Source organism: Mustela putorius, unplaced genomic scaffold (assembly GCF_011764305.1).
Source record: "Mustela putorius furo isolate JIRA1106 unplaced genomic scaffold, ASM1176430v1.1 tig00003962_pilon_pilon_pilon, whole genome shotgun sequence".
In the NCBI taxonomy this organism is placed as follows: domain Eukaryota; kingdom Metazoa; phylum Chordata; class Mammalia; order Carnivora; family Mustelidae; genus Mustela; species Mustela putorius.
This window is the reverse complement of record NW_025422106.1, coordinates 20011349-20026762: the sequence shown is the minus strand read 5'-3', so window position 1 is coordinate 20026762 and position 15414 is coordinate 20011349. Positions and strand designations below refer to the sequence as shown.

The window sequence follows — 15414 nt, the reverse complement described above, 5'->3', positions numbered from 1 at the left end:
GTACCTGAGAAAGGCCTGTGAGTATACAGCAAGAGGCAAAGAAAACAAAATGTCAAAGGAAACTACCTTTGTTGGGGGCAAGAAAACACAGAGGAAAGAAGTCAGAGGGTGATCGGGAAGACCAGACATCAGGAAGGACTGAGCAGAACCAGGAGACAGGGAGCCTGAAGGGCAAGAAAGTTGGGGGCTCCTGGAAACTGGGTCTGCCCATCCTTACCCACTGCCCTTCCGGGGCCTGCACTCAGTGGTGCTCAATAAATGTGGGCTGAAATACACACATCTCATGGTATGTGAATAAAGCAAGAGAAAAGACAGAAGAGGAGAAGAGCCAGGAAGATAGGTGGACTGGAAATGAGGACTGCCCCAGTGAGACTGTGGGCTCCGGTGGCCCACAGCAGGGCGGTGCGGCTAAGGAAGCCAATATACCAGTCCAGGACTTCACTGTCTGAGAACAGGTGTCAAGGGCAGGTGGGAGATTTGGCTTAGCTGGCTGCATGGCCTCCCAGCACCGTGTGGACTGCCAGAAGCCAGGGAAAGCTTCCGGAGGAAATGGAGATGGTCATGTCATAGGAAAAAATTTATATAGACTCTGCCCACCTGCTGGGATACATACCGCTCTGCTCGGAGGCAGAGGGCTGGACTAGAAGACGTCACCAGGTCACTCTGCTTCTTTAAGGCTAACCACCCAGCACCACCACTCCCCAAAACCAGGCTTACTCAGACGGCAAACACCACAGATGACCCAAGACTGGCTAGAGCTGGTTATTACCGAAAAAGGGGGAATCGCTATGTGGGCGTTCATCCTATCATTCTCTCTACTTTTGTACATGTTGAACACTTCCATATTAGAGTTTTCAAAACACATGAACTCAAACCCAGGCATTTTATCTAAAACTCACCAGGACCCAGCCCAGGCTTTGGGGCTGCCCTCTGGATCCCAGACAAAGGCCACCAAAGTCTTAAAAAATTATTATTCAGATTTTTCAGGGGGAAGAGAAAGGAATTTGCAACTGCAAGGCAGACAGGATAAGCAGGTCAGTAAGACTATCTGGGTTTAAGTCACAGCTTGGTCACTCCTCAGCTGTGTGCCTCCAGGCAAAACACTTCACCTCACTGCACCTCACTTTCTTCCTCTGCAAAATGGGGATAACAATATGATCTTCCTCACAAGGTTGCTGGGGGGCGTAAACAGCACCCCCAAACTCCCAAGAGTGGGGCCAGGCATGGAGTAAGCTTGCAGTAAAAGTCAGCTGTTGTGATATCCCCATTCTGTAACACGGATAGTCATTTCAGAAACCATGCATTCATGTGATCAGTAATCTGGAGAAAAGGAACAAGGGTGAAACTAGCCCTCTAGTTCTAGACCTCAGGCAGTGGCATGAGGCAGCATGGCAGCAGGGCCAGCGGCCCGGGAGTGGGCCCCAGCAGACCCAAGCCTCCAACAGCCAAGGGGCTAGAAAGAGCTCCTCCTTTCAAAAAGCCAGCACAAGAAACAGGAAGCTGCTTCCTTTCCTTTCCATTCTGAGCCAGCATTTCCTTTTTTGTTTTAAAAAGCATTCCTTGTCTGCAGCCCAGCCCTTCCCCTGCCCTCAGCAGCCCCAGGCTCAAACACACCCACAGTTATCTGCATTTCTCTTGGATAGTTTTCTGCCCACCAGCAAGGTCATGAGGTTCCTGGTAGACCCTGAGTGAGCAGTGCCCTTGACACCAGGCTATCTGGCATGTGGGGGCAAGAGCAGGAGCAAGGACTCCAGACACCCAAATCTCTCTGGACCTGCTTTGCTCACCTAGTTGAGAGGATTAAGAGAAATAGGTCTTTAAGTGCTAGTATGGCGCCCACAACACACTCTGTCTCCCTTTGGAAAGCACCTCCCTTGACAAAGGCAACCCCACACAGGAGTCACCAACCTCTCCTTAACCCGTATGATAAAAACTGGAATCTCAAAGGGGACCCCAGCAACATAAAAACATAAACCTAAGCTGACACTTTCTTGCCTCTTTCCCTGTTCATGGCTTAAGGAAGTTATTTCCCCAATGATGTTCAGTGGAATAAAGAGCCCTGGATAAATAAGTTTGGGAACACTTGCTGCAGAACTTCTCAGAGCCTTTAAAACACAAATCATCTTCAGGAATCTCCAGGAGGGAGGGGGCTGATGTGGTGCATTCTCAACCACAAGAAGGCCTCTTTCACAGATACAGTATGGGAAAAACTGCACTAAGCCCTTTCAGGGGCCCCAAATGGGGGTTGGGGGGGTGGCTCTCAAGATAATGCCCAATGACGGAGAACACTCAAGTAACTTTATAAACATGCCTGTAACTTTTTTCCCCAGCCAACAAAAACTCTGAATGCCCCATGAATAAGCTGGTCCTGCTCATCCATGCCCAAACCAAACCCAAACTAACTGGCTAACCAGGGACTCAAAACCTCCAGGTGTCATGCTGAAGAAAGCCCTGCCATTCTATATGCAGTTTATCTCACCAGGAAAGCAGAACCCTCATCAATGTTACAGACTGGAGTCTGCAGTGCATTCTGTGCAAAAAGCTACTCTTCCTAACAATAGCTGGTCTTCCCATGGGCTGCAGTGTGCTTTCTTTCCCAATCTTTTTTTTTTTTTTTTAAACACAAGTCTTAATTCACTCTTGCAATTATTCTGTGGGTGGAAAAATGAAAAGGGGGAGAAAAATGGCAAGCAAACAGGATACTTTAGCTCCATTATTTTGAAAGGCAATCTGCCCAGTTCAAACACACGGCTGCCCACCAAGGCCAGAATGGCAGAGAACGAGAGAAGCATATAAATATATAGGTTTTATAAGCAGCCGCAGCTCGAACTGAGGCCTTTTCAATGCAGATGAGAAACAGTCATGCCGAGGAACAAATGACATAGCATTTCTGATCCCAGCAACTGTCCCCAGTGTACCTCTCTGTAGCTCTACCGGGGGTCTGGGATAGGGCAGAAGGCCAAGATGGACACAAAGGCATTGGATCAAAAGGTTGTATCTTCCAGAAGTGTTAGCAAGTAACTTACAATGTCACCTTGACATTAAAACCAACAACAATGTATCGTGGCAGATAATGCAACATCTGCACCTATTTAATACCGCATAGGCCCTACAGGAGTAAAAGTTCATGCACCCAAGTCCCAGGGGACCTTTCAATGGAAGGATGAGAAGCCCCTGAAAGTAAAGTCAGGTCAAAGAGAGCCCCTTCTGACTGTGCCAGCCCATTGGCTAGACTGGTTTTCAAAAGAGGGCACACCCACAGGATACCCAAAGCTGCTCCCCAAGGATCTCTCCACTGCCCAGGGTCCCCAAGATACTGAGATCGGGGCTGGGAAGACAAACCCAATTGCTTGCTTTTTGCAGGAAACCCCTGGAGGCGGAGGACCCCGGCAGCATAGGAGGATGAGAAAGCAGCTGCTGCCCTCTGTCTAGATGGCCCCTGCGGTCTGAATCCCATCCCCAGCTCAGTCCCTCCTCCACCCTTTAACAAGGTTAATTCTCTCACAGAGATTCCTGCGGAGTCACTTCCCCCCTCAGGCCTTCAGTCACCTGCCTCGCCTGCTGACGGCAGGGGCCGGACTAGACAGAAAGCCCAAGATCCTTTGAAACCCTCTTGCCAAGATACCCCAAAGAGCTAGCTGATCAATATCTGTGGTTGGTGAGGAAAATGAAGCTCCAGTTCAATGAGGTGCCTTTCGTGAGTTCCCGAGGATAAAGACCTCACCACACGGAAGCGGTCCCAGTCCCTGGACACTGAAAGACTTGACACCCAGCACCCACTCTTGCTGTCTTGGGTCAAGGAACATTCCCTCTTCTAATTGGCCAGCCCAAGTCCCCGCCCAACTTTGCTGCAGGCAACCACAAAACCAGAATCCACAGTCCATGACAAGTACCCCATAGCCTCAGCCACGGAGCAAAACTAGAAGCCATAATTCCTGCGACAGAACCCAGTACCTCAGTGTCAGGGACCCAGTCCTTCCTGTGTGGATGCTGATGCAAGGAGAAAAGAGGTAAATGCATAAAGGCCGATATTTTATAAATCCTGTTATTCATGTTGGGGGAAGGGGCGAAATATTGTGCCCCAGAGATTTTATTTTATTTATTTTTATTTGAGGGAGGGAGAGCATGAGAGAGAGAGACAGAGAGAAAGAGGGAGAGAATGCATGTATGCACAAGCAGGGGGCAGGAGCAGAGGGAGACACAGACTCTCTGCTGGGCAGGGAGCTCCATGCAGGCCTCAATCGCAGGACCCCCGGGATCATGACCTGAGCCGAAGGCAGACACTTAACCAACAGAGCCACCCAAGCGTCCCCTATGCCCTAAAGATTTTAAAGACCAGGATCAGGATTACATGTGTTCCTGTACTTTGAGCAGCAAATTCTACTTCTGGGAAGAGACTCTCTGCAGCACGATTTACACTACCAAGACTTCAAAACAGCCTGAACGGCCAACACCAGGAGGAATGGTTGGATGAATTGATGGTATAACCACACCATGTAGCCACCGAGAGAGATGATGTGTATCTGCATGTACTGATGCAGAGAAAGGATACTGCATTATAAAGCAATGCACATGGGGCACCTGGATCAAGCCCCGAGTCAGGCTCCCTTGCTAGGCAGGATGCCTGCTTCTCCTTCACCCACTCCCCACTGCTTGTGTTCCCTCTCTCGCTGTGTCTCTCTCTGTCATATAAATAAATAAAATCTTAAAAACAAAAATAAAGCAATGCACATGGTATACTCCACAAATACATACGTGTATGTTTTTATGCAAGTGAAGACAGAAACACTGGAAGAATATATAGCAAAATGTTAATAAGAATTAACCAAATTGGGGCACCTGGGTGACTCAGTGGGTTAAAGCCTCTGCCTTCCTCAGGTCATGGTCCCAGGGTCCTGGAATTGAGCCCCGTATCGGGCTCTCTGCTCAGCAGGGAGCCTGCTTCCCCCGCTCTCTCTGCCTGCCTCTCTGCCTACTTTGTGATCTCTGTGTCAAATAAATAAAATCTTTAAAAAAAAAAAAGAATTAACCAGATCTGAGAGGCGGCATTCTGGGTGTTTTTATTTTTCTTTTGTTCATCCGTATTTTCTTTTTTTTTACACCAAACACAGACCATTATGTGTATTTCTAAAATATTTCTGTAAAAAGGAGAAAGCTAAAGAATATGCTGTGCATCCGAGGGATCACTCAGAAAGTATAACGCAGGTATCCATTAAAAAAATTATGAGCAAGCTGATCTCCAGGCAGCTTCTCGTTTCTCAGTGACACCAGCAGCACAGGGCTGGTTGCATCACAGACCTGTCTTTGAACTAGAGGGAAGCAGCCCCAAGCCCAGCTCAGAGGCTGCACAGCCTGCGGCAGCCACCAATAAACCCAGTCACTGGGAACGGAGCCACCCAGCAAACGCCCCTGGAAATGCCCGTGTTACTGGCCACGTCCTGGGGCTCAGGAGCCATGATTCTGAACAGAATGGCCAGCATGACCGCTCGAGGCAGTTGCAAGGTTCAGAATGTGGGTTCTGAAGACAAGGTAACCCAGGTCTGATCCAGGTCTGGTCCATGTCCCCGATGTCTTCATTTGCAAATGAAACGAAACCCTCCTACGGCAATATATGCCCAGGGCCTGGAAGAGTGCTCGACCCCAGAACAGGTGATCAAGACTGTTTCTGTTCCATGTCCACCCTCACTGAGCAGGCAGACGCATTCCCATATCCCCAAAGGTACCCACATGGCTTTCTTTTCCCTGAATATGAGGGGAGATTCTGATCCATCTCTTCTGAAAAGACACAGACCTTCTAAAAAGCACAACTTAGAGAGATATGGTCGCAGGTGTTGCTACATCTCCCCATGAGGAGGAGATTGCCACCAAGGACCAGGCCCTCTGCAGTCCCTCTTCAGACCGCAGCCAGCAGGCAGGGCCAGAATCTTTGTGGTGGGGAATGCAGCTCCCCAGAATGTGGGGCCGGCCCAGAGGGGAAGGAGGCCTTCCCATCATAGTCCCCAGGCAGCAAGCCAGCAGCCTCCTAGCGCTCACTCCTGGCCTCCTGAACTTGGGCTACAGACGTGGTGAGGCTTTCCTCCAGCACCACCCAGCCCTCCCCAGCCTTGGCAAACGGTAGCACCCTCTCCAGACCACTGCTGCAGAACGCTGGGGGCGAGTTCCACCAGGGGAAAAGCTACCAAGACAAAAGGAGACACCAAAGGCGTCTCATCTCTGCACCCCTCCAGCAGGAGGCTGCTACTCTGGCAATGGAGCAGGAGAGAAATGGCCCACTCCAGAGCAACAGCTGGTAGGGGAAAGGGAAACCTGCTTTTGCTCGAAGTACTGCAGGGGACGTGACCTAGGACACTAGGACTCTGCGAATACGTCCCATGACAACAGAAGGCTAGCCTGGCCAACTATTTGGTCATATTCCCGATTCCTAAGCAAGCCATGTTACTTGGAGGCACTATGGTTCACCTGCCTGGCTCCCCACTGGATTCCAAGTGTCCCCCAAAGACCAGGAGAGCAACCTCCCTACCACTGAATTCTTCCCAGGGTGGCTGCCCCTAGCTCAGCAGGCAAACCAGTAATAACTGAAGGTGTGTCAAGTTTATGCAAGGCCCAAGGGCCTGATCTGTGAGGACAAACGGCATCTCCTCTCCTTTCCGGAAGTTTGGGGTGGGGTGGGGGGACCATGGGGAGAGCTCGGGTACTTCACACAGCAGGGTTCTGACCTCTGGGTCACCCATAATCAAGCTGGGTGAAAGGCAAGCCCCACTGACCTTCTGAGTAGCAGCCCCCCTTCCCTGGGGGGCCTCCTGGCTCCTGGGCAATTCCTCAGGGAAGGGCCCCAAGGCAGACTATATCCACCATACCTCCCCACTGTTGCCTTGCCAGCAGGCCCACGGGCAAGATCCTTCCGGAACTCCTTTCTCCAAGTCACTTGCATTAGAGGGGTTTCTCTAAAAGAGCGTAAGGTAGGGGGACTTGGTATACCATGGCCTCTTCTGGAAAGTGCTAGCAGGGAGGCAGAAAAGGGCCAAGTTACCATGCCCCTAAATGGGAATCTTCATGAGGCACTGTTAGCTCCGTAGAGCCCGGCAGAGACTTAGCCCACGAAGGATGAATACATGAGGGAATGAACTGGCATGGGGGTTCCAGGCCCAGATGGGAGGCCAGCCAGGTGTCCCGCTGTGAGCACATCTGGGAACAAGAACATTCTACCCCTCCTCCATGGAGTTCTCAGACCCCCTGGGAGGGTCTGATGGAGACAGGGCCCCACCTTCCGCTATGATGAAGAGGCCTCATGGCACTGTTTACAGGTTCTGACTCTGAGTGCAGATTTTGTCTCCCCTTCCTCCCCACCTAGAGAAAAACAACTGTGTGGTGAGGATTAGTGGATTTCTAGGAAATATCAGGAGGCTGAGAAGGACCCAGCAGCACCGGCTGGCAGGTAGGAGGCAAACATTAAGCCCCGGCTCCTTCCACTCTTTTGAATCCCAAACAGGACAGCTACGCCAAATCTCGGACACCAGCAGGTGCGCCCAAGTCCAAGACTTCCAGCCGCCTCCCACGTGCTGTTTCTGCCAGCGAATGCTTCCTCAACAAAGGCCAGAGTGGGCTGGGGTTCCTTTCTCCATTCTGGGAAAAGTCGGATAAGCCAAGCCCTCTGGTCAGCCCCTTTCTTTAAAAGTCAGGAATCCAACGTTGCAAGCATGGTCTCTGGGGGCCCTGGCCTGGCATATGATAAGAGGAGCCCAAAGAACAGAAAAGACAGCCAGGGCAGACACTGCCATTGCCCTGCCTATCTCACTACACACCGGTGGGATTGTCTGCCAGCCTGGGTCAGCCATCTCCAGGAAACAAGAGCCAGCTCTGTTAAAGTACCTGAAGGAGGCGTGGGTTATGAATGTCACTGGACTCCTCCCAGGGTAAGGTGATAGGCAGAATCTTTTGTTAGTAAGACACGGACTTACAGGCTCGCAACACTGCAGGTTTCTGCCGTCTCATCCCCATTTTACAGATGGGAAAGCTTGAGGTTCAGAAGTCATGGGACTTGCCCAAGGTCACACAGTGAGTCCCCAGACCTGAAACCAAAGCTGTCCACCACACTGTCCCTATCAGCAGAACTCTATGACTAATACACTTCTCCCCTATTTTATCACTTTGGTAGATCTATTAGAACTATTCGAACTATTTTTAGATGGGGACATGTTAACAAATGTTTGATTCAACCCAACTGAGCCCCTTCATGAAACCACCAAATTTAGAGCCACGAGAGCCTGAAAAGATCCACTCCAGCCTGACTGTTCAGGTTAGGAGGCTAAGGCCTCCAGGGTGAAGAGATTCATTCAAACTAGCTGGAGGCAGCCCCAGGGAACCAGTTTCTGAGATCTAAATTCCCATCCCAAAAAACAAAGCAGATCCTCCCTTTTGAGGGAATGGGACGGACCCAAACCCATATCACAATGGAAAGAGCAGGGACCTGGGTATTCCCCTTTGGGACTTTGGATGGGTTTCTGGCTACCAGAGCCCATCCTCCAATAAACCCTTGGGAGGGAAACCACTGAATAAACATAGCCCAGAGACCTAAAGAGTGGGATGCTTTGGGGTGTCCTGATGCCATACCTTTGCCAAAACAAATGACTCTGGAAGTCAGGGTACCCAGAGGGCAAGGCGCTGTTTCCAGAGAATGAACAGGAACTGGTTCTCCTGTATCCCACTCTGTGAACCAGGAGCTTCTCTGAGTGACATGGGGACAATCCCAGAGAGGCCCACACAGAGAACTTTCTCTCGTCTCAGTAACACAGCAGTCCAACCAGACACATGCTGCCGGACAACGATCCCTCCTCCCACAACTAAGCCACACAGGCCCCCTATTGTGTCAGTTTAAAAACTGAACTTTGCTGGGCAAACACATTCGGCTGTGTTCAAGAAACCAGTTTCTCTCGCCACTTGGGAAACAGCAGCATGCATGCAAGAAGGGACAGCTGGGGGGGTGGGGGGTGTTGTTGGTTGGTTTGTTTTTTAAGCAAAGCCCTGGTCATCACTGCTATAGCAACTAGAACAAAAAGGAGACTAGCCAGCGCCGATTAGATAGATGCTTCCAATGTTCCTGGTTTTGTAGCTCTTAAGAAAACAGAACTGCAGGAGAGAAGTCATTTTGGATCAAAGAGGGATTCCGGCTTCTGGTGTGCTCAAATCACGGGCTGGCCCTCTGACAGCTGGCGAAGGCAATCAGCAATTGGGGGGGGGGGCGGTGAGAAACTAAGGTTCTAATAAAACAAAACATCCCCAGATCTGCAGAAGGCCAGATGTGCCAGTGCAAGGTGGAAAGAAGATGGGGTAGCAATTAAGTGGTGCCTGGCATTTCGCAGCCCTTCCAGTCTCTGGACAAAAGCTAGTTGGGAATGCACTAGTTTCCCTCTATTGTGTATGGGGGAGGGTGAGACTCACCCACCCCACCCCTTCTGAGAACCCAACCACCCTTCTGACTGGTTCTTCCAAACCCTTTTAATACTGCACTTCCCGGCTATAATTTGAGGGAGGAGGGCCCGCAGATCTGATTTCTTCTTTACACCGGAGACCGGCTCCTCCAAAACCCCTTAAATAGTGTCATCTTCCCACCAAAGGCGTCGTGCCCCAGCACAGTCCTCCCTAAAGCAAAATCCAGTGTGTGAGGACGAGTGGGGGAGTCGCTGGGTAATTATATTTCGAGCAGTGAAATGCTGTGGCTGTGCGAAAGGAAAGCACCAAATGCCTGAACGGTAAAAATGCAGTTTCAGCAAACACGTTGCTGAAAAGCGGCAGACAAAAATCCTGGGAGGAGAGGAAAGGAACAAGCCGGAGTCTGGGGCGTGAGGGGAAGACACAGAGAGAGAGAGAGAGAGAGAGAATGGCGGGCGTATGGTCACACTTTAGGGGGACCCCCCACGCCTCGTCACCCCGGCCCACGGGTGCTCGTCACAGTCACACAGAGAAAAGTCCAGGGTGTGACTCAGTGGGAGAATGAGTCCTGCAGCCCCGCAAAATGGAAATGGGGTGGGGGCAGAGATGGGGAAGCACGGGATGCCCGCGGGCAGCCCACCCCGCCCACGGGCGCCTCCAGCCTCCACCCCAGTTCCCACTCCGCCCCTCCCCCTCCAAATCCCGCCCAAGGTGAGGAGCTGGTCCTGGGTCCCCAAGCCGCTGCATCAGCGAGTGGAGGAAGGAGAGGAAGCCTCAAAGGGGCGACTCCAGGATGCATCTGGGAACGAGTGCACATGGGCAGCGAGGGAGGTGCTGGGGGCCACTTTCCGGGCGCGCGGCCCCCTTACCTCCAGAGTCCGGATCTCCTGCTGGGTGAGGTCGTTGGACACCGCGCACTTGGTACGCAGCCCGCGCAGACTGCCGATGGAGATGTCGATGAGCTTCTGGAGCTGCCCGCACTGCTGCAGCGCCCGGCTGGCTGCGGCTCCGGGGCCCCCGTCCGCTGCCGCCGCGTCCCCCCCGCCGCGGCCCTCCTTCTTCTCCCCCATCGCCGCCGCGCGCAGCGCTGCTCTATCCATGCCTCGGCATCGGGGCCGCGGGGTGGCCGAGGCGGAGAGCCCGGGGGGCGCGGGCGCCTCGGGAGGGAATCCGCGAGCGGGGAGAGCTGGACCAGGAGCGCCGCTCGGCGCAGCCGGATCCCGGACGCTGGGACGACCGGCCGCAGAACACGCTGCTCACGCCGACCGAGCCGCGGCTGCAAAGCGAAAGCCGCGGCGACCCGACGGCTGCGGCTCCCGAAGCTTTTAAGTGGCCGCGGGGGCCGGGTCAGGGGAACTGAGCATGCTGGGACTTGTAGTCCGCGCCGCGCACCTGCCGCCCGGCCCGCGCCCTCGGGGCCCGGATCCGCTTCCCGAGCCCTGAGCCCCGCACTCTGTGGTCCAGACTTTCCCCCTCCGCTGCGGGCTCCGGCTGTGCGAGACCGCCCCGCCTCTGCGCCCCGGGAGTGGCTGCAGCAGCCAGCTCCTCCCCGCGGGCTTCCAGAGCCCGGGGAAGCCTAGTGTCCCCGCCCTCCCCGCCCCTCCCCACCGCACTCCCGCCTCCAGCCTGGGGGCTTCCCACGACCCCCGGATGGGGCGGGGCAGGGGCCGGAGGGTCCGCTTCCTGCAATTCTGCAGCCGCTGCTGAACCCTTGGAAGATGGGGACAGTGGAGGTTCCAGGATTTCTATGTGGGCTTTAGGAGCCGCCATCTAGTGGGAAGGGGCCTAAAGTACTCGTCCTCCAGCTGGTTCACAGAGCAGTGGACTCTCAATTGTCTACACCAACCGGAATGCTCAGACCTGGAGAAGAACAGCAAGGACTTTCTTCAGGAGCCTATTTTCCCACCAAAATAAGTATCCCATCCCTCTGCCACCGCAACCCAGCAGTCGAGTCCAGAGGCCTGGGGTGGCACATTGATTTGTCATGGGCTTGGTGCGCTCTAGAGCAGACGCCCTGGGTTCAAATTCACACTCTACCTAGCTGTGTGACTTGGGCAAATTGAGCTCACCTCTGAGGGTCTGACTTTCCCCATCATTAAAAATGGGTTGATTATAGTACCTATCTCATAGGGTTCCTATAAAGAATGAGTTAATGTATGGACCTGAACTGATTACTGACACATATATCACTGGATAAATGATGGTATTTGCTACGAGTGAACCTCAGATCTCCTAAACTGAACTTAAAAACTTCTTAAAAACAGGGCCCCAGACCTGGTCTGTGGACACAGGCACAGTGTCTGTCTATGCCTTCTAACTCAGCATTCAAGCTGCAACCCATCTCCCCACTCTCCCTCCAACCCCCACCCCCGACCTCCTGCCGGGTTCACATGTGCCCTTGGCTAAACTGAAAAGCCAAGACTCTAATCAAAAGCACACAATTCCATACTTCCAACATCTGCTATCCAGAAGGAATATCTCTAAATTTTCTCCTGTAAATGCCTTGGCTGCAGAAGTGGCTGGCTAATTTATCTTCGTATCCTCTTTCCCAGAGCCAAATACAGCGCCTGGCCCACAGCAGGAGCTCCATGAAATTGTGCAGCCCATTTCACGAATTCTTCAGACAGATCCTATACTGGAGAATGTGTGTATTTTGTTTTGTTTTTTAAAGATTTTATTTATTTATTTATTTGCCAGAGAGAGAGAGAGAACAAGGGAGCACAAGCAGGGGGAGTAACAGGCAGAGGGAATGATAAAAGCAGAATGCCTGCTGAGCAGGGAACCCCATGCCAGACTTGATCCCAGGACCCTGGAATCATGACCTGAGCCAAAGGCAGACGCTTAACCGACTGAGCTGCCCAGGCACCCCCAGAATTTGCACTTCCAACAAGTCCTCAGGTGCTGCTGCTGCTGCTGCTGCCCCCACAGGTCAGGGAGCCTGAACTTTGAGAAGCGTTGGTGTGTAGGAAGGTCAGTGGGCCCAAAGAACTATCTCCGGGGACTGTCCATAGCGTGTCCCAGCTAATGAAGAATCTGTTTGCTCAGCAGCAAGAGCTGCCAGGCTTGAGTGACAGACTCGCTCTAACTCAGTTCACAAGCAGTTTCCTGGTAAGTGCCTATTTATGCTATAATGGCCACGGGCGCCTGGTTGGCACATTCTCCGCCAGGGCCACTTCAGGTAGGCAGCCAGATCCTGAGGAGAGTAACTGCCGGGCAGTGGTGTTGGGACTGGAGACTGGACAAGCCCCAGCTCTGGTTGCTGTCCCACCAGGCTCCAAGCGCCTGGGCCCCCTTCTGTGGACACGGCCTTCCTTCTGTTCTGCTGAAACCAGTCAGCCAGCCACTGGCTTCCTACCCCCTCCATCTCAGAGGCATGGAGGCCCCTCTCAAGCGGGTTTTGGGATCCCCCCAGCCACATGCTTACAGAACAACCTCTTAGAGATGCAGAAAGCATGGCTTTAAAAATAATCCTTCCATTCATCCCTTTAACATTCAGAAAGTACTCCTCAAGTGTTTACTGATGTGGCCGGCCCTCTTCTAGGCTCAGGGAAGCGATAGCGAACAAAACAAAAATCCTTACCCTCCGGGAATTTGTATTCAGGCCAGAGAAGACAGACAAGAAAGAAAGAAGTGTAATGAATGCCCAGGGTGGCAGATGGTAACAGGTTCTGGGACACAGCAGAAAACAGGGAGAGGGACCGGGAGTGTGGCCTTCACCACCTTCCCTGGAGCTGTTTCAGGGAGTGCGGTTCTCAATCCTGGCTCAGAACGGCTCTCTGACCCCGGGCAAGCCCTCTGGAATCTCAGAGTCTTTCTCCTCATTTGCAAGATGGAGGTCACGTGTTGTGAGGGTGAACAGAGAGAATTCTGCAAAGCCATGGTCACCAATAAGGGTCTGACATATTTATTTTTATTTATTGGTTAAATGATTACTATAGGCAGCACGGTTCCAAGCACCTTGGTTAACTCACTTAACTAATGTTAGTTACTTTCCTTTCCCTTCCTCCCGAGTGAGACTCTCCTGGTCCAATGAATTCGTTCATTATGCGGTGATTCTTAGGTTCAACTTCATCTCCAGGTTCTTGAGACTTTTTCTGTGGCATCCTCAGTACAGAGAGTTCTCGCCTTCCTCTCCCCCTCCCCTCTGCCTCAGGCACCTGCTTTACCTGCACACTTGGTCTTGGAAGCTTGAAAAACCCTGTGTGTGTCCTAACACCATGGCAGTCATGTGGGCAAGTTCACGCTTAGACCCAGCAGGCATGAGAGGAGCACCTGCCATGTTCCGGGCTCTGGGATAGGCCAAGCAAAGGAAACCAAGTCCTTATTCCTATGCAACAAACCTGAGAGTGGAGACTGGAAGTTCACAAGTCAAAAAATATATTACCAGAATAAATTCGAAGGATAAGTGGTGTGAAGTGGGGGGAGCTAAGATCTAAATAAGGAGAAGGAGCAAGCCATGCGGAGCTCCGGGAAGGGGGCATTCTAGGCAATGGGAACATCATGTGCAAATGGCCTGAGGCAGGAACAACTTGGCACACTCTGGGAACAGAATGAAGGCCAGTGTGGCTACAGCACAAGCAGAGAAGAATAGGGGATGGAGAGGATGGGGGGTAGGGACTGTTGGGAAGAGGCCGATCAAGTAGGACTTGGGCAGGAAATTTGGATTCTTCTCTTTGTTACTCCTAATGTGGTCCAAGATTCCTGCATCACCTGGGAACTTGTTAGAAATGCAAGGTCTCCAGCCTCATCCCAGAGCAGCTGAATCACAGCCTGGATTTTAGCATTTGACCTGAGTGAGTGTATGTTCAAGTTTTAGAAGCATAGCTCTCTAAGTATGTGTAAAGAAAGCCACATTCCTAGCAATTTTAAGGGTTTTAAAACATCTCTCCGACCCCATGAAGGGTGGATGTGAGAGAAGCAGGGGTCCACAGCAGCAGCACTGGTTTTGAGACTGTTGCAGTGGTTCAGGTGAGGTCCCAGGAGCAGAATGAAGCCTAGGAGTGCGAGGAAGATACGGAAGAAATAGACAGGATGCCCAACAAGCCCAAGGGTTGGATGTGGAAGGAGGAAAGAAACACTTTGGGCCATCTTGGCCACTGACCGCCCCCCCAAGACACTGGGGGGGCACTGTCAGAGGAGCCTTACCCTGCCGTCAGGGGTGGCCACACCCACTCGCGCCATTCTCACCTCTAAGCCCAGTGGTCTCAGGACTGACAGGTAGGTGTCAGATTTCTCTTAGAACCTAGGGGTTGGGTGAGCCTGGTGATGGGTATTAAGGAGGGCACATATTGCATGAAGCACTGGGTGTGATGCATAAGTAATAAATCTTGGAACACTGAAAAAATAAAGTTTAAATATCTAAAAAAGGAAGAAAAAAAAGGAACCTAGTACAGGAGAAGCTTTGTTTTCATGGATTTTACCCTCAGTCAAACTATCCAGGAAATGCACAGAGTAACCCTGGAGAGATGGACTCTGTTATCTGTTCCCGGTGCTCATTCATTCATTCTTTCATACATTCACCAAAGATTCACTGAGCCAATATGCAATGTGCTACACCTTGTGCCAGCCTCTGGGTGCAGAACAGTAAGTGATACATCCCTTTATAGTTTATAAATAGACTCTTTTTTGAAAGGAAAGCTCACAGTCACCTGTGCTGTGCTTCCTAAGGCCCGTGCCGTCTTGCTCGCCATCTAAAAAACCCCACAGGGGTCCCCGTTGACCTCAAGGTGAAGTATGAATTCCTGAAACAAGGCCCACAAGCTCCTTCATTCCCAGGGCCCACTGCCCTGTCCAAGTTCATGGGCCCCTCAAAGCTTTTTTTGCATCAATGTCCCAATTTTAAGAATCTGATGACAATAAAAAGTGTCTCTCTAGGAGAGAAGAATACACGCACGCTCGCAATTGTGAAACAACGTCCTGGGGTTTGTGGGGCACCCTTAAGAGTATCCGTGAACTTGAGGGCTGTAGGTAAGCTTAGAAGCCCTG

General features: G+C 51.9%; 1 protein-coding gene across 8 annotated transcripts in view; it reads right to left on the bottom strand.

Annotated features, from left to right (window-relative positions):
* KSR1 (kinase suppressor of ras 1) overlaps nt 1–10938 on the bottom strand; it is a 148892-nt gene extending 137954 nt beyond the window's left edge. For 4 of the 8 annotated variants that reach the window (XR_001178570.2, XM_004747040.3, XM_004747037.3 and 1 more), the window contains exon 1: nt 10299–10931. Coding sequence is in view for 6 of the 8 variants with exons in the window: in XM_004747040.3 (XP_004747097.1) it covers nt 10299–10529 (231 nt within the window). In the remaining 2 variants the exon portion in view is untranslated. Of the gene's footprint in view, nt 1–10298 lie in introns of all 8 variants that reach the window. The other 4 variants (XR_006603774.1, XM_004747035.3, XM_004747036.3 and 1 more) reach the window with 2 other exon arrangements.
* Nucleotides 10939–15414: the final 4476 nt, after the last annotated feature.